Source organism: Malania oleifera, chromosome 6 (genome assembly GCF_029873635.1).
Source record: "Malania oleifera isolate guangnan ecotype guangnan chromosome 6, ASM2987363v1, whole genome shotgun sequence".
Taxonomy (NCBI): domain Eukaryota; kingdom Viridiplantae; phylum Streptophyta; class Magnoliopsida; order Santalales; family Ximeniaceae; genus Malania; species Malania oleifera.
The window spans coordinates 292,739-318,153 of record NC_080422.1 but is presented as its reverse complement, the minus strand read 5'-3'; the positions used below and the strand labels follow the sequence as shown (position 1 = coordinate 318,153).

At 37.8% G+C, this 25,415-nt stretch overlaps 1 protein-coding gene across 9 annotated transcripts; it reads left to right on the top strand.

Annotated features, from left to right (window-relative positions):
* Positions 1–1,227: 1,227 nt before the first annotated feature.
* LOC131158795 (uncharacterized) lies at positions 1,228–24,013 on the top strand. 9 transcript variants are annotated; one of them, XR_009137510.1, is made up of 4 exons: positions 1,228–2,304; positions 2,399–2,950; positions 3,062–3,380; positions 23,468–24,013. XR_009137510.1 is itself a non-coding variant. In XM_058113665.1 (3 exons), the coding sequence occupies exons 1-3, from the start codon at positions 1,342–1,344 to the stop codon at positions 3,170–3,172; spliced, it is 1,626 nt and encodes a 541-aa protein (XP_057969648.1). In that variant the 5' UTR covers positions 1,228–1,341; the 3' UTR covers positions 3,173–3,489. The 9 variants fall into 9 exon arrangements, 2 of the variants coding, with proteins under 2 accessions (XP_057969648.1, XP_057969649.1); XR_009137511.1 differs by having other exon boundaries at positions 23,458–24,013; XR_009137512.1 differs by having other exon boundaries at positions 23,450–24,013.
* The last annotated feature ends 1,402 nt before the right edge of the window (positions 24,014–25,415 follow it).

The following is a 25,415-nucleotide window of genomic DNA, read 5'->3' as shown; positions in this document are numbered from 1 at the left end:
TGCATTATTGACTAAGTTGTATTGGTGCACACATCTGCTAGTCTAGAAGCGAATTTTCGTGTATACATTTTATACACATTGGTTGTATTCTATGCGTGAGCTTGAAGAGGGAGACTAGCCCTGTGGAATAGCCCGGATTGGCTAAGACCCGGCTAGGAAAGTTAGGTGCGCCATCCTATTAAGGCGTGTTGGTTAAGGACAACCCGTTGAATTGACCTGGTTATATTTGGTGCTGCTCCACCCGTTTAAGTAAGCATTATAGTGGTAATCCTTGTGTTGGTGTGGCCAAGGCGGGGACGTACGCACAGTTAGCCGAGCCCCGAAAACATATCGTGCATGTTCTTTACATTTCCGCACTTTACCTTTATTGCACGTGTATGTTTATTTGTTGATTGTATAGATTAACCCTAAGTTGGATTGTACTGTTGACAAAACCAGTTAACTTAGGCGATAAACTTTAAATACCCAATTCACCCCCCCTCTTAAGGTTGCACCAAATCTATCAAATCCCTTTGATAATAAATTAGCTTTTTCAATCAACACAATATCCACGTTCTTCCCAAAATTTAGATTTCAAATAAACTCTTAGTTAATTTATCTTTGGAATGTTAACCAAGTAACGTACGTACTCTCGTATGATTTTCTCAAGATATGATTAACCAACATACTCTCTTTCGGTTTCCACAACCCAAATCAAAATTAGACTTTAAGTTTACTTGAAAATTGTAATCTTGTGGATTTTTATGGAACTTATTCAAATTGACTTTTGTTTATAAATATTTAACTGTTATATTTTTTAAAATTATGTTTTGTTTGTGGGATTTAAATATTTGATTCATGTGTTATGCATAATGTATGAATTAAAAAAATATGAATGATGAATGAACTTATTAAATATTTTACATTTAGCTATGTAAATATTTTGGGACTCATTTAAATTTAGATTTATATGTAAATATTTTATGCATGTATTATGCATATTTAATATTTTTATAGCTGTGTGTTTTTTTTTGATTATATATATTTTTTTATAATTGATTAAAGAGATATATTATTTTTTACATTTTATGTTGTTTTTATTTAGTATTAATAAATATAATACATTATTTAAAAAAAAAAATGTCCTTTTATATGAATTTTTTTAAAAAATTTAAAATAAATAAATAATATTTTTTAAATGGGTGATCCGCCCGTTTGTTAAATTGACATGTTAGGGTTGGCATGTGTGTTCCATCGACCCGTTTATGACCGGCCTGTTTATGATCCGGCCCGTTGGTGACCGGCCCGTTTTGCCACCCCTAGTCCGCAGGTGGCGAGTGGGGGAAATGAACGTTGGCAGCGATGAAGGCCACCAAGGTAACGTCAATGAGGGCGACACCCTACCATGACCAAGAGAAAAATGTGGGCCGGTCTCCGGTTGTTCGAGGCCGAAGCCGTCGTTGGCATCAGAGCGGCACGGGCAGTGCATTGGTTGCGGTAGTGGCGCTCCTCTTCTCCACCGCCGCTTGGCTTTCACTTGTATTCTCTGGCACCACCACCCGTTGTTGGCACCGTTTAAAGGATTGGGAAGGCAGCCCCCAATCCTTTCCCTGGAGAAGCCTCCACTCTGATCATCTTACCCGATCCGATTCTTCTGCCTCTCAGTCTCACTACAATAATCGAAGTGGGGCCGGTGGTGGTGGTGACGGCACGCAATTGGAGGAGGAGTTGTCATTGAAGCACATCGTTTTCGGCATAGCTGGATCCTCGCAGTTTTGGAAACGGCGGAAGGAGTTCGTAAGGCTGTGGTGGCGTCCGGACATCATGCGCGGTCACGTCTGGTTAGAAGAGCAAGTGGCTCGCGAGGACGGGGACGATACGTTGCCGCCCATCATGGTCTCTGAGGACATCTCCCGCTTCCGTTACACAAATCCCACCGGTCACCCCTCTGGTCTACGCATCTCCCGCATTATCACCGAGTGTTTCCGCCTGGGATTACCTGATGTCCGCTGGTTCGTCCTGGGCGATGACGACACCCTTTTTAATGCGGATAATCTTGTTGCTGTTCTCAGTAAGTACGATCCGTCCGAGATGGTTTACATCGGTGGCCCATCCGAGAGTCATTCTGCTAATACATACTTTAGTCACTCTATGGCCTTCGGCGGTGGGGGAATCGCTATAAGCAATTCCTTAGCCAAGGCCTTGTCGAAGATTCAAGACGATTGTCTTGAGCGGTATCCGAAATTGTATGGAAGCGATGATCGACTCCATGCTTGTATCATGGAACTTGGCATTCCTTTAACCAGAGAACATGGCTTTCACCAGGTATATTTTTGTTTTACTTCCATAGTTTACATTGGTATCGCAAAAAATAATTACTTTGAAGCTGGGGACTTTGTCTTTGATTTCATTTTGGCAGTGGGATATTAGGGGGAACGCACACGGTCTGTTATCTTCTCACCCAATCGCACCATTTGTTTCAATTCACCATGTTGAAGCTGTTGATCCCTTCTATCCTGGATTGAGCTCTCTGGAGAGTTTGAAACTATTTTCGAGAGCCATGAGAGTTGACTCCAGGAGCATTTTGCAGCGATCCATTTGTTATGATCATGCCCGGCGTTTAACCTTTTCAGTTTCACTTGGTTATGTTGTTCAAGTTTTCCCTAACATTGTGCTCCCTCGTGAGCTGGAACGCTCAGAACAGACCTACTCTGCTTGGAACAGAATTAATCACAGAAATGAATTTGATTTAGACACCAGGGATCCTTACAGATCTGTTTGTAAAAAACCAATCCTCTTTTTCTTGAACAATATGGGAAGAGAGGGGAACAATACATTGGGTTCATATGGACGGGCAAGAGGAAAAGATGATTTGAAGAGGAAAGTCTTCTGCTTTCCTCATTCGCCGCCGTTGCACCATGTGGAAAATATTCTTGTGCTTGGGCACCCATTAAGCAAGAACTGGCATTTGGTTTGTTTCTTGCTCAAAATTTCCCTCTTTTATATATGATTTTATATTTACTTTCACTGTGTGTCTGTAATTCTCCTGTTTAAACTTTTAGGAAAAAAATATTTTGACTAGGTGCCACGAAGGTTATGCTGCAAGCTTAATGGTACCCTCAATGAACTCCTCAGATTAACAGTTGGACAGTGTGAGAAGGAGGTTTTCAGTTCTGTTGCTGATTCTCTGTGAAATGTTAACTTATGGTGACTTGCCCTTCCTTCTGAATGCGAAGCTCAGTCTAAAAGATGGGCCTCTGTCAACTCTCAAATGATGATCTGCATTTTGACAACTCTTTCTTACATATTGTGGATATGCAAGGGTCTCACTTTACACAGTTGAGTCAAAGATGAGCAAGAGCTTAGGGGTTATATTCTTTGCATTACTTTCTGTTCAAAAGGTATATAATCACAAAACTTTAACTTGACATTTTAAAATTGTTAATGAATGTGAAAAGGTAGTAGTCATACTGCTGTTTTATAATAAATTAGGTGTTGCTGATTTGCTTATTTTGAAATTCTGTTCAAGTGACAACCCAAAATTTATTTTCTTATCTGCTACTTTTCTGTCTGTGGCTCAATTTTAAAGTAATGGAGAACAGTTTAGACTTTTAGTAGCCGAAATAGCTGTTTGTGTCAGGAATTTTTTCTGATGTTTCAAATAACATGCAATCATCAATGGGGGAAGTTAATCATTTGAAATGATATATTTTGGTAATGACAAAATACGACAGAAATGTTCTTCAAAGAAATATAAAGTGGGTTAGGAATGTGATATGTGCATTTACATTTCATCAAAGAAAAGCGCTTTTGTTTTTATGGGAACAACATAATGCGTAAAAAAGAGAAGAATATAGGAAAATGGATAATTTGAATTAGGAAAAAGGTTCTTCTTATTACAAAGGACTCAACAAAGCATTACCTTCATTTACTTGGTATTGCGAATGGACTCTTCCTCATTGTATCAATGTATTGGAATCTGATGGCATTGTTGTCGTCATGAATCTGGATGGTATTGTAGAGGATATAATTGGATTCTTTAGAAATTTAGAGCAAAACATTTGTCATCCTATGATTGAGGGGTTGGATTCATCTTCCATATTTTGTAATAAGTCGGTTTGGTTGGAGAGGCCTTTAGAGGAGGAGGTTAAGAGGCTAGTGTTCAACATGGATAGGGAGAAAGCCCCTGGATTGAATGGTTTAATTTAGCCTTCTTTCACAGCTGTTGGTGTGTGGTAATTCTTTCAAGGTTTTTTTATTGATTGATTTGGTGGCTTTGGAAGCCAAAGGAGTGCAAGATTTAGTGGTGGAGAGAAATGGCCAAAGTTTTTGAGATTGCATTTCTTTTAATCCATTGTTTGATTCAGATAGGATTGTTTTCTTCTCTTGAATAAGGGCTTTCTATAGGTGTTTTGGCTATGTCAACTATTGTGATTGGTTGGCTTTGTTAGCCTCACTTTTATTAATGGTAGTTGATTCTATCTTTTTTTTTAAAAAAAAAATAAAAATTTATTTTTATATATTTTTCCTTCTGAATTATCTAGAAGATTTCTCATCTTAAATATATATTCTTTCAGCGTAATAACAAAATTATGAAGCATGAATAGGACACAACACAACAAAAACACTCAAGTGTGTATTTCTTAAAATTTAGAAACAAGGGCAGGAATTTAAATGATTGAGTGATTCTATACAGCAGATTTATGATTTCATATTTATTTAACTGATCATTTTGCTGATTGTTCCATGGGTTGTTTTTGAAACTTTGTTGCTTATGATATACTATAAATTTGCACGTTGTTGCAGCATGCCACAGCTTTTACATTTAGTTCCAAATGTTAGAGTACTCAAAAATGCTGGTGTTGCATTTTTTAAAATAAAGATCATCAATAGTCATAATGAGTACTGTATTTTAATTGAGCTCAAGAGGTTGTGTTGCCTACCAAGTGATGGGAGAGAAGTAGAGAGGATGGAGGGGAAGATTGGGTAATCTTTGGGAGCTCAAGTGCCACATGGCTTGTAAGGGATGAAATAGGATCATGTGAAGAAGTGGAAGACATATAATAATGTAGGGAAGATGATTGCATGAAGTGATTTAGGGAAAGTATAACTAGAATTATGGTTTAAAATGAAGATAATGAAAAAAAGAGAGTAATAGATGGAAATCAATCATTCAGTCTGGAGTCTAAATCCAGGAAAAAAGAGAATTTATCTCTTTGGAATTTATTTAACAAAGGTGATTAAATCAATTATAGTACTTTATATAGCATAAAAGTCTAATAAAAAAGTTGATCCTAACTGTAAAAATTGATTGAATCTCAACCATCCCAAAATAACTTCACATAAAAGAATTGGAAAAAATAAAAAGGCTCTTAGAAATATTCTTGCTACAAGAACATGAATGGACATTGCCATGTGTCACGGGCTAAGCTTGTTCAGGGCATTATGCTTGCCTATGACCGCTTATCTCGTGTGCTTGGGATGGGTTTCCATCATGTAAATACTAGTGTAGGGTTATTTTCCAGTATTTACTTCATTGTAAGCCAAATAAGGCAGTATGACTCCTCGGTCACTTTGATGTTTCCTAGTGCCAGAGTGAGAATAGCCCAGAAAGCTCTTTAGGGGAGGGTGAGTGTTCATCAATCATTGTAAAACTCACTAGCAATTGTCAACGTGCTTAGCCTACTTGCCTCCCTCGCTACGTACAATATGTCAACGGAGGATTTGTTAATGAATTACGTTTGCTTCAATATTTACTGCTTGGTTGCCACGACTTTCATGAATTGATTATTATTTCCGCTGCTATCTGATTGAATGTTAATGAAAGTGCTTCGTGGATGAATGTTGGTAAACGATAGGCTGGCTAGTTAAGCTAGAGTGCTTTAGCTAGCGCCGCACGGCCCTTCACAACGGTGTGAAAAAGTCGGACCGTGACATTTGGTATCAGAGCCCAAGTCGGTGACACTTGGTGAGAGCCCAAGGTTGAGTTGCTACGTGAATTCGATTGCCTTCGTTGTTGGGTTTGGAAAGCTTTGGTAAGTGACCATGGCACCAAACAATGCTGAGAGGATCAGCGTGCTGGAAGCACAGGTTGAGGAAACAACCAACACTTTGGCCGCGGAGGTGGCCCAGATGAGAGAACTTGTTGATGAAGTGATGGGATCACAAAAACATCAAGCAGGTTTGATAGGCGACATGTCAGAGGACTTTCGCCACACTGTGGAAACTTTGCAAGCCCGAATGGCAGATCTGGATGCAAAGGTAAATGTGATGGTTCTTGCTATGGGGAACTCCAACACTCCGGGAGTTAGCAAAACCAAGGTGCCAGAACCCAGGACGTATGGGGGTGCCCGAGATGCCAAGGAGTTAGAGAACTTCTTGTTTGATGTGGAGCAGTACTTTCGCGTTGTGAGGATGGCCTCAGAACAGGCAAAGGTGGATACTGTGACCATGTACTTGGTTGGTGATGCCAAATTGTGGTGGCGTACCAAGTACAGAGAAATTGAAAATGGAAACTGTGTAATTGATAGTTGGGCAGACTTGAGGAGAGAGCTCAAGACCCAATTCTTTCCTGAGAACGTTGAGTATAATGCAAGAAGAAAACTGAGAGATCTCAAGCATACGGGGTCAATCAGTGAATATGTGAAACAATTTTCTGCTTTAATGTTGGATATTCGGGATATGTCGGAGAAGGACAAGTTGTTCTATTTTCTTGAGGGGATGAAACCGTGGGCAAGAACTGAACTTCATAGGCAAAGGGTTCAAGACTTGTCGACTGCACAAGCAGCTGCAGAATGCTTGACAGACTACGTTGGTGATGAGACCGCTTCGTCCAAACGGTTTGGCGGAGAGGGAAACAGTGGAAAGTCTTTCAAGAATGGCAAACCCAAGAGTGGGGGAGCCGACTCTAAATCATCAACCTCACAGGAAGTTTCGTCGTCTCAAGGGTTCAACACACCCATTGGAAAGGGGAAGAGTAAAATTGAGTGTTTCTTGTGTCGAGGTCCTCATAGAGTTTTTGAGTGCCCTCACAAAGCATCACTTAATGCCTTACAGGCTTCCATTGTAGAACAGGCAGTGGAAGACGATGGGGAAGAGGATGATGCCCCGAGGGTGGGTTCAGTGCGGTTAGTGAACGCATTGGAAAAGCAGGCAAAAACACCGAAAGTTACACGAGCAAAAGGGTTAATGTTTGTGGACTTGAGGATAAATGGGAAGAGTACTCGCGCTATGGTGGATACGGGAGCTACTCATAATTTTGTTTCGCAGTTGGAAGCAGGAAGACTCAACTTATCCTTAGAGAAGGATACAGGACGCGTGAAAGCAGTTAACTCTGTAGCCCAGCCTACTCTGGGAGTAGCCAAGCAAGTGGCTATAAACTTTGGACGGTGGGAAGGTCATGCGAATTTCACTGCGGTGCCATTGGATGACTATCCAGTCGTTCTAGGAATGGAGTTCCTAATGGGGACGAGGGCAGTGCTGATGCCTTCGGCTGGTTCCCTGTGTCTGATGGGAGATCACTCGTGCATGGTGCAAGTCGTTGCAATGAAAGGAGACGAAGGGAAGTCCCTTTCAGCCATACAACTCAATGAAGGATTGGGTAAGGGTGAGCAGACACGTCTAGCTACGGTGGTGGTAGACAAAGAAGTAGGCTAAGTGCTGGAGCCTACGACCATCCAAGCGGTGTTGGATGAGTATAAGGAGGTGTTGCTGGATAAGCTGCCTCAAAATTTGCCTTCACGACGGACTGTGGAGCAAGAGATCGAGTTGTTATCAGGAGTGACACCACCTGCTAAAGGGCCATGTCGGATTGCGCCTCGAGAGATAGTAGAGTTGGGGAAGCAACTTGATGAAGTGGAAGCGGGATGTGTTCGCCCTTCCAAAACACCGTTGGGAGTATCGGTGTCGTTTCAGAGGAAACATGAAGAGCATCTACGGAAGGTGTTCGATAGGCTGAAGGGAAACAGTCTGGATTTGAAGAAGGAGAATTTCTCTTTTGCTCGGCGGAGCAACAAATTCCTTGGTCAAGTCGTTGAACAAGGTCGTATCCGGAGGGGTATGGAGAAGGTAAGGATGATTCAAGAACGGAAGATCCCCACGACAGTGAAAGAGTTGCGTTCCTTTCTTGGCCTTACTAAACTTTGCAGGAAGTTCGTTAAGGGGTATTCGCGGAGAATGACTCCAATGACAGGACTACTGGGAAGGTATTATTGGCCGCACACGCGGGATGATGTGGTTGATTATACCAAAACTTGTCTCATTTGCCAACAAGACAAGGGGGAGCGGAAGAAGTATGGTACTTTCATGGCTGGACCAAAGTACTGTTCGACAGAGGAGACGGCACAATTGTTCCTTGTGACTGTTGTGAAACATTAGGGTTTTCCCCAAGTTATTATTTGTGACCAAGATTTAATGTTCACTGACAACTTCTTAACAGAGTTTTTCAGGATATTCAGGTCACACCTTGACATCTCTTCGAATTATCATCGACAGACAGACGAACAGATGAAGAGATTTAGAGAGTTGCTAGATGAGTACTTGTGCCATTGTGTCAACGACAACCAGAAGAATGGCGTGCAACTACTTGATGTGGCTCCATTCTGTGGCAACGCCCAAAGGCGCTCAACTACCAACAGGAGCCCTATTGAGCTTGTTACAGGCCAGCTGCCGCTGTTACCTCACACAGTGGGCGAGCCGTACAGACGAAAGAGTTCCAAGGTGTGCATCTTCACCAGAGAATGGAGACTGAATGCAGAGTTTGCCCAAGCCTATCTGGAGAAAGCTTTTAAGCAAATGAAGAAGTGGGCAGATCAGGAGAGAAGACCGCAATTTCATGTCAATTGCCTTAAGCCATTCAACGCCAACACCAACGACCTGAGCAGAAGTCAGTCAAACAGCGCAGAGTTGAAGACAGTGCAACCTGACAGACATGATGTTGAAGAGATCCTTGCAGACAGAAAGTTCCTATCCTCAAGGAAGAAGCGGCAGAAGTTCCTAGTGAAGTGGAAGTGCCTTGATGATAAAGAAATCAGCTGGATTTCTGCGGAAGATTTGAAGCCATTCGTGGACAAAGTTGAAGTGTACCTATCACCAAAAGTTTACGAGGACGTCGACCGCATAAGTGGGGGAGAATGTCACGGGTTAATCTTGTTCAGGGCATTATGCTTGCCTATGACCGCTTATCTCGTGTGCTTGGGATGGGTTTCCATCATGTAAATACTAGTGTAGGGTTATTTTCCAGTATTTACTTCATTGTAAGCCAAATAAGGCAGTATGACTCCTCGGTCACTTTGATGTTTCCTAGTGCCAGAGTGAGAATAGCCCAGAAAGCTCTTTAGGGGAGGGTGAGTGTTCATCAATCATTGTAAAACTCGCTAGCAATTGTCAACGTGCTTAGCCTACTTGCCTCCCTCGCTAAGTACAACATGTCAACGGAGGATTTGTTAATGAATTACGTTTGCTTCAATATTTACTGCTTGGTTGCCACGACTTTCATGAATTGATTATTATTTCCGCTGCTATCTGATTGAATGTTAATGAAAGTGCTTCGTGGATGAATGTTGGTAAACGATAGGCTGGCTAGTTAAGCTAGAGTGCTTTAGCTAGCGCCGCACGGCCCTTCACAACGGTGTGAAAAAGTCGGACTGTGACACCATGCCACGGTAATTGCCAGTGTCAAACAAACAAACAAACAACAAATCAAACTTTAAATCTTACTAGGTGGGGTCGGTTATATGAATCCTTTTTCGCCAATTTACACGATCATGGACAATTTCTTCCCACAAATTCAGGGCTATTTAATCCTTACTCACTATCTCATTCCAAGTTACTTAAGGTCTACTTCTATCTCTTCTACTTCCCTCATAGTAACTAGCTCACTCCTCTCTACTGGCGCAGTATTTGGCGTGCGTTGCAGGTGCTCAAACCATTTGAGCCACCCCTCCCTTATTCTATAGGAGTTATGCCTAACTTATTGCAAATATGTTGGTATCTTAATTTTGCTTTTAATGTTATACCACTTATCCACCTTAACATTTGCATCTCAATAACTTTTACTTTTTGAATATGTTGTTTCTTAGTTGCCCAACATTCTAATCCAATGTTTTAAAAAGGCAAAGGCGTAAGGCGAGGTGTTCCTACCCTTAAGAGGCTAGGCGTAAGCCTTAAGGGGTGCGTAAGCATTCTGAGAGTTTATTTTTAGATTAAAAATATGTAAATAAATTACATATTTTAAAAATAAAGAAAGAATTAAGAAAATCACAAATTTATTGTAAAAAAAAATCAAATATAATTTGTAAACTACCTGTTGGCCTTTCAAAAAAATTGCTAACTTAAATTCATTACGGAAATCATGACAAGAGATAGCTATAACATTACAAAATTCAAATTATTTTTCAAGATCTAAGATACAATTCAATTGTTTTGGAAAGGTTGAGGTTCAAGTTTTTCAACTCATATTAAAAATAAAGAAAAGAATTAAGAAAATCACAAATATAATGTAAAAAAAAAGTTTGCCAACTGCTTCTTGGCCATTCAAAAAAACAGCTAACTTAAATTCATTATGTAAATCATTACAAGAGATAGCTATAGCATTACAAAGTTCAAAATATTTTTCAAGATTTAAGATACAACTCAATTGTTTTGGAAAGGTTGAGGTTCAAGAGTTTTAAAAATCAACTCATGTTATGACATTCCTTTTATATAAACATGGAGTTAATATTTTCTAGCCAAATCTTACTTGAAAATCACACACCCAAAATGCGTAAGCCTCAAGTAAAAAGGTGCAAAAGGCGTGCCTTTTGTACAAATGAATAAGCCTAAGTGTATAATGTATTAGCTTTTCTTGGATTTAGTATTTTAGATTGAGCTGCGAGGCGTTTTAGGCATGCCTTGCCTTGAGGCGAGCCTCGATTAAGGCTTTTAAAACATTGTTCTAATCCATATAGCATAGCTGGTCTTACAACCGTACTATGAAACTTCCAGTTTAATTTTAAGGATATTCTATGATCACTTAGCATGCTGGAAGCACTTTCCATTTTTACTCTATTTGCTTTGACTCTATTCATTATGTCTTTTTTAATTTTTCCTTTTGCTTGCATAATATATCTAAGGTATTGAAATCTACTAGTTTTATTGATTTCTTGACCAACAAATTTGACCTTTTCTCCAATGCTGTTCCTATTATCTATAAACTTATATTTCATATATTATGTCTTATTTCTACTTATCCTAAAATCTTTAGATTCTAAAATTTCTCTTCATAATTATAACTTATATTCAACTCCACCCCTAGTTTCATCAAACAAGACAATATCATCTACAAATAACATAGGCCATGGAACCTCATTTTGGATAACGCCTCAATGCAGATCCTTGATATACACCTATTGTGATTGGAAATTCCCTAGCCTCTCACCTATAGTCCTAACGCTAGTCATTACTTCGTACGTATCCTTAATGACATCAACATACCTGCTATATAATCCCTTTTTCTAAAACCCACAATAGAATTTACTAAGGTATCATATCATACGCTTTCTCTAAGTTAATAAAAACCATATGCAAGTCCTTTTTTTCCCTAAGCTTTTCAGTTAATCTTTAAAAGATATATAGCTTTTGAAGTAGATCTTTGCGGCATAAAACAACATTGATTTTCTAAGACTCTCGTTTCTAACCTTAATTTTATTTAAGATTTGTTTGTTATCGTTGCTATTTTTTGTTTTATGATTCCGGTTTGCATGGTGAAAAAAAATATTATAAAAACGCGTCTGTTTATGTTGCTAGTTTTTTGTTTATGTTGTTGGTTTTTAGTTGTTTGCGAAAAAAAATGGAAAATAGATTTTATGGTTTTCAGTTGTTTTGGTAACTTGTTATTAGAAAATTTAATATTGAGGAATAGTTTTTTAGAACAAATCACTTATTTTGTGTGCACTTTTAGAAAATAAAATCATCATATGAATTTAAATATAATTAAAATAAAAATATACATAAATTTAGAAAAAAAATTTAAAAAACACTAAAAACCAATTTCAAAATGCCTTTACAATTTTTCAATTGTCATGTACAATAAGAATGTTATTGTGAAGTGAATTTTGAAGATATAACAAGAACAACAATATCAACAAAACTAAGCCTTAAGTCCCACTAGGTGGGGTTATGAATCATTTTCCATCTATTTATGCGATCATTGATAATTTATTTTGACAAATTCAGGGCTATTAAATCCTTACTATCTCATTCCAAGTTATTTTACGTCTACCCCTACCCCTTTTACTGTCCTTTACAGTAACTAACTCACTCTTCCTCACTGGCTCACTATGTGGCATAGGTTGCAAGTGCTCAAACCATCTGAATCGCCCCTCCCTTATCTTATCTTCTGTAGGAGCTACGCTTAACTTACCGCGAACATGTTCATTTCTTAATTTATTTTTCAATGTTATACCACACTAGCACTCATCCATCTAAGCATTCTCATCTCAACAATTTTTATTTTTTGGATATTCTGTTTCTTCGTCGCCCAATATTTTAATCCATATAGCATAGCTAGTCTTATAGGTGTTCTATAAAACTTTCCTTTTAATTTTAAAGGTATTCTACGATCACAAAGCACACTTGAAACACTTCTCCATTTTACCCAACCTGCTTTAATTTTGTGCATTGCATCATCTTCAATTTCTCCTTCAGCTTGCATAATAGATCCAAGATATCGAAATCTACAAGTTCTATTTATTTCTTCATCGTCAAGTTTAACTTTGTCTCCAATATTCCTCCTATCATTACTGAAATTACATTTCCATATTCTGTTTTATTTCTACTTATCCTAAAGCCTCTAGATCCCAAAGCTTCTCTCCATAATTCTAACTTAGCTTCTACTCTGCCCCTAGTTTCATCAATCAATATAATATCATCTACAAACAACATATACCATGAAACCTCATTTTGAATACTCTTAGTCAGTTGGTCCATCACTAAAGCAAAAAGATTAGGGCTCAAAGCAAATCCTTGATGCACACCTACAGTGATTAGAAATTCTCTAGTTTCTCCATAGTCCTTACACTAGTCATTACTCCATCGTACGTATCCTTAATGACATTAGTATACCTACTACATATAACTTTTTTTTTATTTTTTTTCTAAAACCCACCATAGAACTTCCCTAGTTACCCTATCATATGCTTTCTCCAAGTCAATAAATACCATATGGAAGTCCTTCTTCTTTTCCCTAAACTTTTCCATTAATATTCTTAAAAGATATATAGCTTCTGTGGTAGATCTCCCAAGTATAATACCAAATTGATTTTTTGAGACCTTCATTTCTAGTATTAATCTTTGTTTAACTACCCTTTCCCACAGTTTCATCGTATAACTCATAAGTTTAATTCCATGATAATTATTACAATTTTGAATCTCTCCTTTATTTTTGTATATAGGTATTAAAGTGCTTTTCCTCCATTCATATGACATTTTCTTAGTTTTTATAATTGTGTTAAATAAATTAGTTAACCATATAATTCTTGTTATCACCTAAGCATTTCCAAACTTCAATTGGGATTTGGGATGTTATCCGGTCCTATAACTTTTTTATTTTTCATCTTTTTTAGGGCGAACTTAACTTTGTTAACTCTAATTTTGCGAATAAATCTCATGTTTTTAGTCTTTTCCTCATTTGTCAATTCTAAGTTTAAGCCTTTTATTTGGTTTTCATTAAACAACTTACTAAAGTAACTTCGCCATCTATCGTTTATGTCTTCGTCCTTAACCAAGACAATATCATCTTCAATTTTTATACATTTTATATTTCCTAAAGTGGTGTGTGGCATCCTGGATTGGCTCATGACTTAGGGATTCCTTTAGGGGGTAATCCTAGAGCAGCGAATTTTCAGAATCTAGTAGTGGAAAGGGTGATGAGGAGGATAGATGACTTGAAGGGGACTCTTTTCTCTTTAGGGGGTAAAATAACTCTTATTAAGGCTTGTCTTTCTAGCACTCGACTATATTTTATGGCTAATTTTAGGATTCCGGATGGGGATTGCAAGCAAGTATAAGAGAATTATGAGGGACTTCGTGTGGTCTAGTGGGGGGGATCATAGGGACCACTGAGCTAGGTGGGGTGAGGTTTGTACATCAAAAAGGGAGGGAGGGTTGGGTCTATGGAAGTTGGTGTCTAAAAAGATGATTTTTAAAAATATATATATATATATATATATTTTTTTTTCTAAATGAGTATGGCGCTTCCCCTTAGAAGAATCGTCCCTTTGGCATAGTGTAATAAGAAGCAAGTTGTGGTTGGATGAGAAACAGGCAGGATAGCAATGTTAATTTAAGATGTTATTTCAGGGGTTTGTGGAGGTCCATTCTCATATTTATCCTTCTTTCATCCCTAAACTTAAGACAGGGAGTGGCTCTCAAAACCATTTCAGGAAGACCCTTGGTTGGGGAATGTATCCTTATCCACTTCATTCCCTTGTCTATCTTGACAGAGTTCTAAGAAAAATAGAGCCATTTCATTTTTTTGTTGGGGGGTTGAGTAGCCCATTGATTTCTTGGAATCTCCATTTTAGGAGGCCTCTTACTAATAGGGAGATTGGTGAAGCTGTCTTCTTTGTTATCTTTATTGAGTTGGAGTAATCTTTCTTTGGGGAGGGATGCTTGGTCAGGGTCTTTGGATCAATTGGGAGTGTTTTCTTGAATATATATATATTTTTTTTTGAATTCTCGAGTCACTTCATTTTTTCTTTCCCACTCTATCATTTCATCTAGAAGATTAAGGCTCCCTAAAAAATTAAGGCTTTCACTTGGTTGGTTGTGCTCAATAAAATTAGCACTAATAACTTGCTGCAAATTAGGAGACCTTTGAAGTCTGTCTCTTCAGATGTATGTGTTCTCTTTTACAAAAATTTCGGACAGTTTCTTAGGGCCCTTTATTTTTGGAGAATATTGTTCATTTTCCATTTTAGTTTTTCAAAAAATTATAAAAGCTAGTTTTGTCATTTTTATAACACTTGTATACATAAATGAACAACAATAAACAGTTTTGGCATTATTTCGCATGAAAATAGTTTTATTTTATTTTCTAATTTTTGAAAAAACTACAAAAATGGCACCTTGTTTTTAAATTTTCCAAATTTATATACAAAAGTTGTTTTATGAAGCAGGAGTCCTTTCTCTTATTCACGCCAGTTGCCATCTTCATTCACTTTTTCTAAGGAGTTAGATTCAGAAGAAGGTTTCCTAAAATCTGATCCTGTCTTCATCTTCTTTTGACACTTTATGCCACATGGAGGGTTCTTCTGGGGTAGTGCTTTTGGTATTGGCCTGGGGAGTAGTGATAGAGACATTCCAAATCCAAATAAACTCCTTGAGGACCTGGGTTTGGAATTTTGTTAGTCCAGTAAGGGTCGAGGTGAAATTGCTAGTGAGTCTTATAACTTATGAGCAGAAAAAAAAGAAGGTGCAGAAAGAACTTAATAATCTGGTTTCTTCCATTAACTATGGGGGAGGGAAGGGTGTTGGGAAGGGAGGAAAATGAGTGAAATTATGAAAATTGTCAACTGAAATGTTAGAGGGCTAGGAGATTTTAGAAAGAGGGGATTAATGGAAGAGGTCCTTCTTAGATACTCCCCTGAGACCAAACTTGAGAATTTTGATGAGGGGGTTGTTAGAGGGATTTGGGAAGGACTGGGCCTTCGTACCTTCTCGAGGGTTAGTAGGTGGTGATGTGGGATTCTCTATTGTTAAATTGGATAGTCTAGTAGGTTTTTTCCCTTTTTTTTTTTTTTTTTTTCGTTTTACTAAATGTGAGAGGCCAGGGTCATTTGGTGGGTTTCATCGGTGTATAGTCCTTCTAGATCAATCCTTAGGAGCTCTTTTTGGGATGAGCTTGGTTATGTGTGGCTTTTGTGCTTATAATTGTATTGTGGAAGGTGATTTTAATGTGGTGAGTTTTCCCTAAAAGAAAAAGGGAGGTGATAGAGTTATTGCTACTATGCCGAGTTTTGACTCCTTTATTTAAGGGAGTGGTTGAGAGAACTTCCTCTTTATAATGCTAATTCTATATGGTCGGTGGGTGGTGCTAGAGCAGTGACAAGTAGGCTTGTTAGATTCCTTTTTTGTGCAGAGTGGGAGGACAAGTTCCTTAATCTCTCTTAATCTATTTTACCTAGGCCCACTTTTGACGACTTTCCCATCTTGTTGGAATCGAGGAAGGTTGACTGGGGACTTGCTCCTTTTAGGTTTGAAAATATGTGGTTGGATCACAATTCCTTTTTGCCCTTATAGGAATTCTTGGATTAAGGATGTGGAGAGGGGTTGGGAAGGCTTTAGATTCATGAAAAAACTAAAAAGGTTAAAAGAGAATTTGAAAGAATGGATTTGGGAGGTGTTTGGGGACAAGGTTTTAGAAAGGCCAGTATTTTAAGGGAGTTGGTTGAGTTAGATAGGAAGGAAGAAGATAATATTCTATTGGGAGGAAGAGATGAGAAGAGTATCTTTGAAGAATGAAGTGGAAGAGGTGATTATCAAGGAAATGAGAAGTTGGAGGCATAAGATGAAGTTTAAATGGATCTAAGATGGTGATTTTAATTCTAGATTTTTTCATAGGATAGCTATAGGGAAACTGAGGAAGAATTTGATCAGGGAGTTGGAAATAGATTTTTTTTGGGTGGGGGGGGGGGGGTCATTATATCCGATTAGAGTCAAATGCTGCTGAAATCAATGAGTTTTATTCTAATTTATATTTTGAGGAGGACGATAGCAAACCTATGATGGAAGGATTAGAGTGGGACACTTTATCTAGTGAGGAGGTGGTTTAGTTGGGAAGACCTTTTGAGGAAGGAAGTGAGGGCCACGGTTTTTGGGATCGAGAGGCATAAAGCTCTAGGACCTGATTGTTTTAATATGGCCTTCTTCCAAGATTGTTGGAAGGTGGTTAAGGATGATTTGCTTAAGTTCTTTAATGAATTTTACGGGAGTGGGATTTTAAGCAAGAGTATCAATACCATTCCATAACTCTAGTGCCGAAGAAGTATAAATCTATTAAGATTTCGGACTTTATACCTATTAGCTTAGTTTTTAGTGTTTATAAAATCATCACTAAAGTGTTAGCTAAAAGGTTGAGTATGGTGCTTGATTGGACTATTTCAAAGGCTTAAAGTGCATTTGTGGGGGGTAGGCAAATTGTGGATGCCATTTTGGTTGCTAATGAGGTTGTGAAGGATATTCAGAAAGAAGGGTTCCACCTTAGTCTTTCAACCATAGGTCTGCTATCATCTTGAAGTTGGATTTTGAGAAAGCTTATGATAGATTAAATTGGAAGTTCCTGGATAAGATTTTTTTGAGGAAGGGGTTTGGCGAGAGATGGCGGCGTTGGATTAGAGGCTGTTTGCATAATGTGAGCTACTCAGTCTTAGTAAAAGGTGAGTCTAAATCTTGGTTTAAGGCTACGAGAGGGATCAAGCAAGGTGACCCTCTTTCCCCGTTTTTGTTTGTTTCAGCAGCTTGTTCTTTGAGTATGATGGTGGATAGGGTAGTGGATAGAGGTTTAGTGAAAGGCTTGGAAGTAGGGAGAGAGGGGGTCAAGGTTTCGCACCTTTAGCTTGGTGATGATACTATCTTTTTTCTAGAGGACCATAAACCTTCCCTTAAGAATATTTTGAGTCTCCTTCACATTTTTGAGAAGGTTTTTGGGCTTAGGATTAATATCGGAAAGAGCTATCAATATGTCTATTGAGAGTGTTAGGGAGCTATCTGTGGCGGTGGAGTGTAGTGTTTTGGATTGGCTGCTGTCCTATTTTCGGGTTCCTTGGTGGGTTAACCCTAGATCTGCTAGTTTTTGGGATCCTATTGTGGAAAGGGTTTCTAAGAGGTTGGATGGTTGGAAAGACACTCTTTTTTTCTTGGTGGTAGAATTACTCTTATCCATACTCGTCTTTCTAGTATCCCTTTATATTTTCTTTTGATTTTCAAGATTCCCGGCGGGGGTTGCTAATAAAATGAGAAGATAATAAGGGATTTCTTGTGATCGGGGGTAGGGGGTATTAGGGATCATTTGGTAAGTTAGGGAGCGGTGGGTAGGTCTAAACAGGAGGGTGGTTTGGGTTTTGGAAATATGGTGTCTAAAAACACAACTCCTTTGGCTAAATGGCTTTGGCAGTTTCCATTGGAAAATTCCTATGTTGGTGGGATACTAATTTAAGATTTGGATGTCCTTCGGAGAGTCTGTGGAAAGCTATGTCTCAGAGTTATCCCCTCTTCATTCCTCGTATTAAGTTTCTGGTAGAAAGAGGTAGTAATATCCGTTTTTGGAAAGATCCATTCCTTGGTTGGGGAATGTATTTTTGTCCATCTCTTTTCCACGACTCTTTTGCCTAAGCTTAGAGCAGGATGGTCCTTTGCCTTATTGGGATTTCTACTTCCATAGATCGTCAAATGATAGGGACATGGTAGAGTTGTCCTCTTTGCTAGTCTTGTTGAATAACTTGTCGTTTTTATTTAGAGGAGGATAGGGGATAGTGGTCTCTGGATCCTTCGGGGTTTTATTCGTGAAATCTTTTTGTGATTTTTTAATGGGTCTAATTTAGGGTCTATTTGGCATCATTGTTGTTTTCTGTTTTCTGTTTCTATTTCTTCATAGTAAAGAAACAAATTATAAAAATGCACTTGTTTGTGTTGTCAGTTTTATGTTTCTATTGCCAGTTTTCTGTTGTTTGCCAAAAATCTAAAAACTAGATTTTATGTTTTTCAGTTGTTTTGACAACTTGTTGCCAAAAAATTTAATATCCAAAAATAGTCTTTTTTTGGATTAAATTATTCATTTTAGATGCTTGTAAATTAAAATCAAAATTAAATAATCATATGAATTTAAATATAATTAAAAGAAAAATATGCATAAATTAAAACAACAATTATAAATCCAATTACAAAATACTTTTACTATTTTTCAATTATCATGTTTAATAATTATCACTGCAACTGCCCCCTCTGGGATTACAGATGAACTGATACCACTGTGCAACCTATAGCATTCAAGGCACAAAATAGTACCTTTTTTATTTTATAGCAGCTTCATGCATGAGGAATCCCCTTCGACTCTTGGATTAACATTCCTATGGAAAAATACCTTTCCCACCCAGGCAAGACTAGAGCAAAGTGGTTTGATGTAAAATCCACAAGAATTCACCATTACTATTACCATAAAATAGGATTCTCTATGCTCAAACTTTGTGATGAGAATTTGACAGTTAAGGTGTAATCTCAAGAGAGGAGGGTGGCGGGGGGGGGGGGGGGTGAATTGAGTATTTAAAACTTCTTAGGTCAGGTATGTCCTATTTTTAGAATCACAATCAGTATATCGCAACCTAGGGTCTTGCTAAGCAATCTCTAGTCTCATAGATATTCAGGTTTGCAAGTATTTAAATCATTCATAGCAATCACAATAAATTTAATTATAAATGTACAAGTGCTGGAAAGTAAAGAGTATAGGGAAGAGAAATGTAGACACGATATTTTTATTGAGGTTGGGCCAATCCTGCATACGTTCCCGCCTCAAGCTAGCCCACTTCAGGATTCCACTACTTTGCTCACTTAACTAGGTGGAGCGACGCCATTTACAATACTCCTTACAGGACGGAGTCTCCTTAGCTCACTTACCAAGCGAAGCTAAACCGTTTCTCCTTATAGGGTGGAGTCTCCCTAGCTCACTTAACGCGCGGAGCCAAACCGGTTCTCCTTACAGGTTGGAGCCCTCCTAGCTCACTTACCGGGTGGAGCCAAACCGGTTCTCCCTACAGGGCGGAGTCTCTCTAGCTCACTTAACCAGGCGGAGCCAAACCGGTTCACAAATATAAAAAATTTCGTACAAGTAAGTGCTTCTTAAATAAGTAAAGATGTACAATATGAAGATCAATGCACTCGTATATGATATGATTTCAAGCTCAGTAGAGTATGTGGGATTTCTCTCTCAAAAATAGATATTTGAAATATATGAGAGAAGATAAAGCTAAATGATCTTTGATTTAAATATGAAATAAGAAATATATGCTTTCAAATATCCTTAAAACCCCTAAGTGATTTCTTCCAAAAATGATGTTAAAAAATTTGTTCAAAGGAAGTTAGGGTTTTTGCTCAAAAAGATTTTTGCGATGAAGACTGTAAGAGCTTATGTATCTTGCAATGAAGATGCTCAAAGATTCTCAAGCTAAGTAAAGTTTCTCCAAAGATATTTATTAATAAAAATATGTGGAGAAACACTAGCTTTACTCTCTAAAAATGATTTGCAAAATGAAAGATTAAATGAGAGTAAATGCTTGGGATGAAGAAATAAATGCCCCAAATAAATGCTCCTTTCAACAACCCTCAAGTGCAATAAATTTGCAAATGAATGGAAGTGAATGAAGATCAAAGCTCTCTTTCAAAAAGATTTTTCAATAGAATGAGAGAGAGTAAAATAAAGCATAAAAATATTTGAGAGGATTTGCAAGATAATCAGTCATTTTGAAATGAGTTATGAGAGGGGTAATTATAGACTCTCTCAAAAATATGACCGTTAGGGACATGTTGGGCATTATTAAATTTGTTTAATAAAAAATTAATGACCGTTTAGCCCTGAAAAATTGCCCAACCCGAGAGGTCCGATCGACTAGGGAAAGTGCTGATCAACTAGCCTTAGGCTATTTCAAAAACTCTGAGGGGTCCGGTCGACTAAGAAAAGCGCCGGTCGGCTGGCCTCAGGCGATTTTCCAAAACATCGAGAATCAGTCTGCCGCCCTGATGTTCCAGTCGATCGGGCTTGAAGGCCGGTCAACTGGGCATTTTCGGTTCATTGGGTGGCCAATTGGCTGGGGTTACTCACTACAGGCCAAATGAATGAGCCAGTTGACTGGGGCTTGTAAAACATTAAAGGGTCGGTCGACTGGGGCTTCGTATATTTTGATTTCTGGTCTAAAGTTAGGGTTAGTTGACTGGGGCTTACAGAACATGCAAGGGCCGGTCGGCTGGGCTTTCACAGAATTGAAATTCTGGCCAAGTGTTATGGCCGGTCTATTGGGGCTATGTGTGTTGTTAATGGACGGTCAACTGGGCACTATGAAAAATTGAGTTTTAGCCCTCTCTGTGACTTAAAAATCATTTTTAAAACCTTTGTAAGATTTTTATATTTTATGAAAAGGTTTTCCATGAAAAATTTTGTTTCCCTAAGGTTAGTCTACGGTCCGTTTGAGCTTAGCATCATATCATGCAAGTCATGCATTATTACAGATAAAATCTAAATGCATTACAAAATAAATTATGTCTTCATTCCTTTGCTCTTCTAATTCTTCATGGAGTACGCCAGGTGGCTTCCATTTTTCCTTTCCCTTATGTGTGTGCTAAAATGTAAACCTGTTCAAGTACTAGGCACACACATGAGATACTTGTGTTTTGTCATTATCAAAATAGGGATCAGACTCAAAAAGTCAATATAATTGAAACATGATTCACTTTGTCTGTACTTATTAATTTTTTTGTAAAATTTAAAAGAATGGTGAAATCCCTTATTGGATTGATTCAAGAATCGGTATTGTAATCTCCTCCTTATCAGCTTGTACTTCACTCTTTGCCTAAGTTTCTTTAAAATTTTCGATAATTGAATCTCATTTGTTAAATTTGATATTATTATTAATTGAACCTTAGCAATGTAAGACAACAACAACAATAATGACAACAAATGACTAAGCCTTAAGTCCCACTAGGTGGGGTTGGTTACATGAATCGTTTTTCGTCAAATTTAGATGATCATGGGCAATTTCTTCCAAAAAATGTAAGACTATTAAATTCTGACTCACTATCTCATTTTAAGTTATTTTAGGTCTACTTCTATCCCTACTACTACCCCACACAGTGACTAGCTTACTTCTTCTCACGACTTACTGGCACACTATTTGCCTATGTTGCAGATGCTAAAACCATTTGACTCATTCCTCCCTTATCTTATCTTCTGTAGGAGATACACCTAACTTATCGTGAATATGTTTATTCCTTAATTTATCTTTTAATGTTATACTACTCATCCACCTTGGTGTTCTTATCTTGACAACTTTTACTGTTTGGAGATATTGTTTCTTAGTTGGTTTTAAAACCATTTCTTAGAACTTCCCTATTAGTTTTAAGGTTTCCGATCACATAGCATGCTCAAAGAAATTCTCCATTTTACCCAACCTTCTTTAAATCTATGCATTGCATCTTATCCAATTTCTTTTTTAGCTAGCATAATAGATCTAAGGTATCAAAATCTACCAGTGTTATTAATTTCCTAACCATCAAATTTAACCTTTTCTCTAGTCTTTCCCCTACTATGTCTGAAATTATATTTTATCTATTCTGTCTTATTTCTTTTTATCCTAAAACCTCTAAATTCTAAAGCTTCTCTCTATAATTCTAACTTAGATTCTACTCCTCCCTTAATTTCAAAAATCCAGGCAATATTCAAAGCAATGGAATGATTAAGCCACAATTCATTCTTCCAGCACCTCCACTAGGCATGACTCTTCTAATGTTTGAGGACCCACAACAGAAGCATTTCCCTAATTTCAGTTGATTTTCACTCCTTTCTCTGTGTTTTTTTTTTTCTTTTTCTTTTTAATTTTTAATAAAGCTGTCCTATCCTTGTGTTTATCTATTAAAGGTTTTTGCTGACATGGCAATGCAGAACCACTTTCTTTTTAGAAATGTCATACTTCTGTTTTGTCGTCTTAATTCTCTTTGACATTTCTTTCCTAATTTTAGTGATCTTATATATCATTTAATCTGTTTTAATCCTTATTTTAAGGCCCTTAAATTCTTCTATTTCTTGTTTTCCATTTTTTGTTTTGTTTTTGTTTTTCTTGTTTTTTGGTTCTTGGCAATTTTAACATAAGGCTTGAGGCCTTTCAGGGAACAGGTCAGGGTAGAGGTAGTGGAAAGGGTAACTATTGTTGCTACTGTGCAAGCTTACGGGGATAATGTTTGTCCCCCATCCTAAGTAGTGTCCTTGGTAGGATCAATGTATTTCGGCATTTTCTATTTTGGTAAATGCCCTGTGGATGTTTCTCTGTATCTTTTTAGTCTTGTGTTAGTGGCCAAAGAATGAAAATCCAAAGTTGATATTTGCATCTGAGACCTCTAATTCTATGTTTTATTTGAGTCCTGAAGTTTTATACCTTGACTCACATGTCAGGTTCCTCAGCCCCAATTTGCAAGTACCTGAAGATTTGGTCTGTTCTCAATTTATTAATATATTTTATAATTTTTTTTTTACCATTAATTATAACTCTTAATATCCCCATGGGGCGCGGGGTGGTGCGTAGGTGGGAGATTTACTTATTGCTTTTCAATAATACAATGGCAGTTTATAACTTGAATTGCTAACAATTTAGGAACTCTAATGCTGCTTGTGTTAGCTAATTTTGATTTTTTATTTGCTCGTCATTTGCAATTTACACCAGGTTTTTCTGATTAGATTTTTAGTATGCTTTAGGAGGCGCCAAATTGTTTGCTGGTCTGTGAGTGGATGGTTCCGTAAAGATGGATGCTAGCAGATGCATTATTTTGCAATTCTATTTGAAGGGGGCGAGATCTGCAAAGGGACCAAGCTGTGGCATTGGTAGGTGTAAAAATACCTCGATGGATTTTGGAACTTCTGTGGCACCTTATTCTTAGAGGTTTCTAGTTTGTTGATTTTAGTTGGCTTTGATTCCCTTGCCTTGGAGATTTGTGTGTGATCACTTTTTAGGCAAGTTTGTGTGATTACACATTCTCTTTTCTTCTCTTCTTTTCTCCCACCCAAAAAAGAGTACTTCAAGATGCAACTTGGTATAATATTAATTCGGGCAACTTGGGTATGACTGTATAATACATACTTCTGACTGATTTGTGGAGACAACTAGTTTAGTAGTTTTCCCACTAGTTTTTTAAAGATGATTCTGTAACTGACTCACAACCACTAGTTTTCACACTAGTTTTTCTTTTGGTGGTGACATATTGAGAGCGCAATTTTAGTGAGTTCTGCAAATGGTCTTTTTAAGATGATTCTATAACTGACCCACAAACGGAAATGGAGATATGTTCCCCACTGGTTTGTTTTGGCTTTTCTGCTTCTTCTTTTTTTTTTTTTACATTTTTTTTGCAATTATATTATTATTATTTCTCCATTTTAGTGGAGGACGGCAAGGTATTCTATTTGCATATTTTTTCTTTCTTAATATAATTCGTGCTTAGAAAACATTTATTGGGAATTTTTTCTCAAGAGGAAAGTCCTGTTATTCCTTTCTCTTACCCTTTCCCCTTCCTTTTCTTCCCTTCTACCAAACAGTCTTAAATCCCTTTCTTTTCCCTCCATTTTTCTTATGGTGATTTTGACTTTGATATAATTCGTTTTCCACTCAACCATGCTTGTGCTTTCCTCTTCATATTGTTATTGGCAAATAATTTGCATTAGTGTTTGTTAAGATAATTAAGTAGTTATTTGCGGAACCTAAGGCATCTCTTAAGAGCTGTTGAGCAAGTAAATAAAATCAAAAGAAATACCTGAGGGTTGATTCCTCCACATAAGAATTGGAGGTGATGAGTAAAGTGAGGTCCTTGGGCTGAGTGTTGGGTGGTCTTAGGTCTTTTCAACCCCAAAAGTTAGCTCATGGGTGAGACTTTCCCTCACATTTAATAATTAACCACCAAGCCCCTTCCACAACCGATGCGGGACAAATCCCAACATTCTCCCCCTCACACATCGGACTACAAACTCCTCATGAATTGAGATCGGCTCCAAAGTCCACACGAATTGGGCTTACCAAATTGGCAGCACCATATGCCCAGCATTCCAGGAAGAAACCATGGGCTTTGATACCAGTGTTGGGTGGTCTTGGGTCTTCTCAACCTCAAAAGTTAGCTCATGGGGTGAAGCTTTCCCTCACACTTAATAATTGATCACTAAGCTCCTTTCACAACCGATGTGGGACAAACCCCAACACCTAGTGAATTTCAATCTTGCAAAAATCCAATGCATATGCATCTTGTTTATCTACTCTCCTTGGAAAGTACTTTAAAGGAATGGTTCTTTTGTATAAAATTTGGTATCGATTAGTCACAAGACATTATATTAATGTTTGGATCTATTGAAATATAGGAGATTTACATAATTGGATTCACACCAAATGGTATCTCAGTGGTAGAAGTATTAATATAACATCTTACAATTAGTGGCTTGATTTTGCGGAAGAAATTGACCTCAATAAGTGTTCCTCAATCTTATCATCTTTGATATGCTATAGCAGTCTTGGCTTCATCCCTCCCCTTTCCTACTTTTGGACTGGTAACCCGCACTTCTCTCTTCCATCTCCATGAGCAATCGCTCCGGTTCTTTGCCAACTCTTCCCCTTCAAATAGCTAGAGACATAGGGTCTATTTTTTTTCTTTGAGTTGGAACTAAA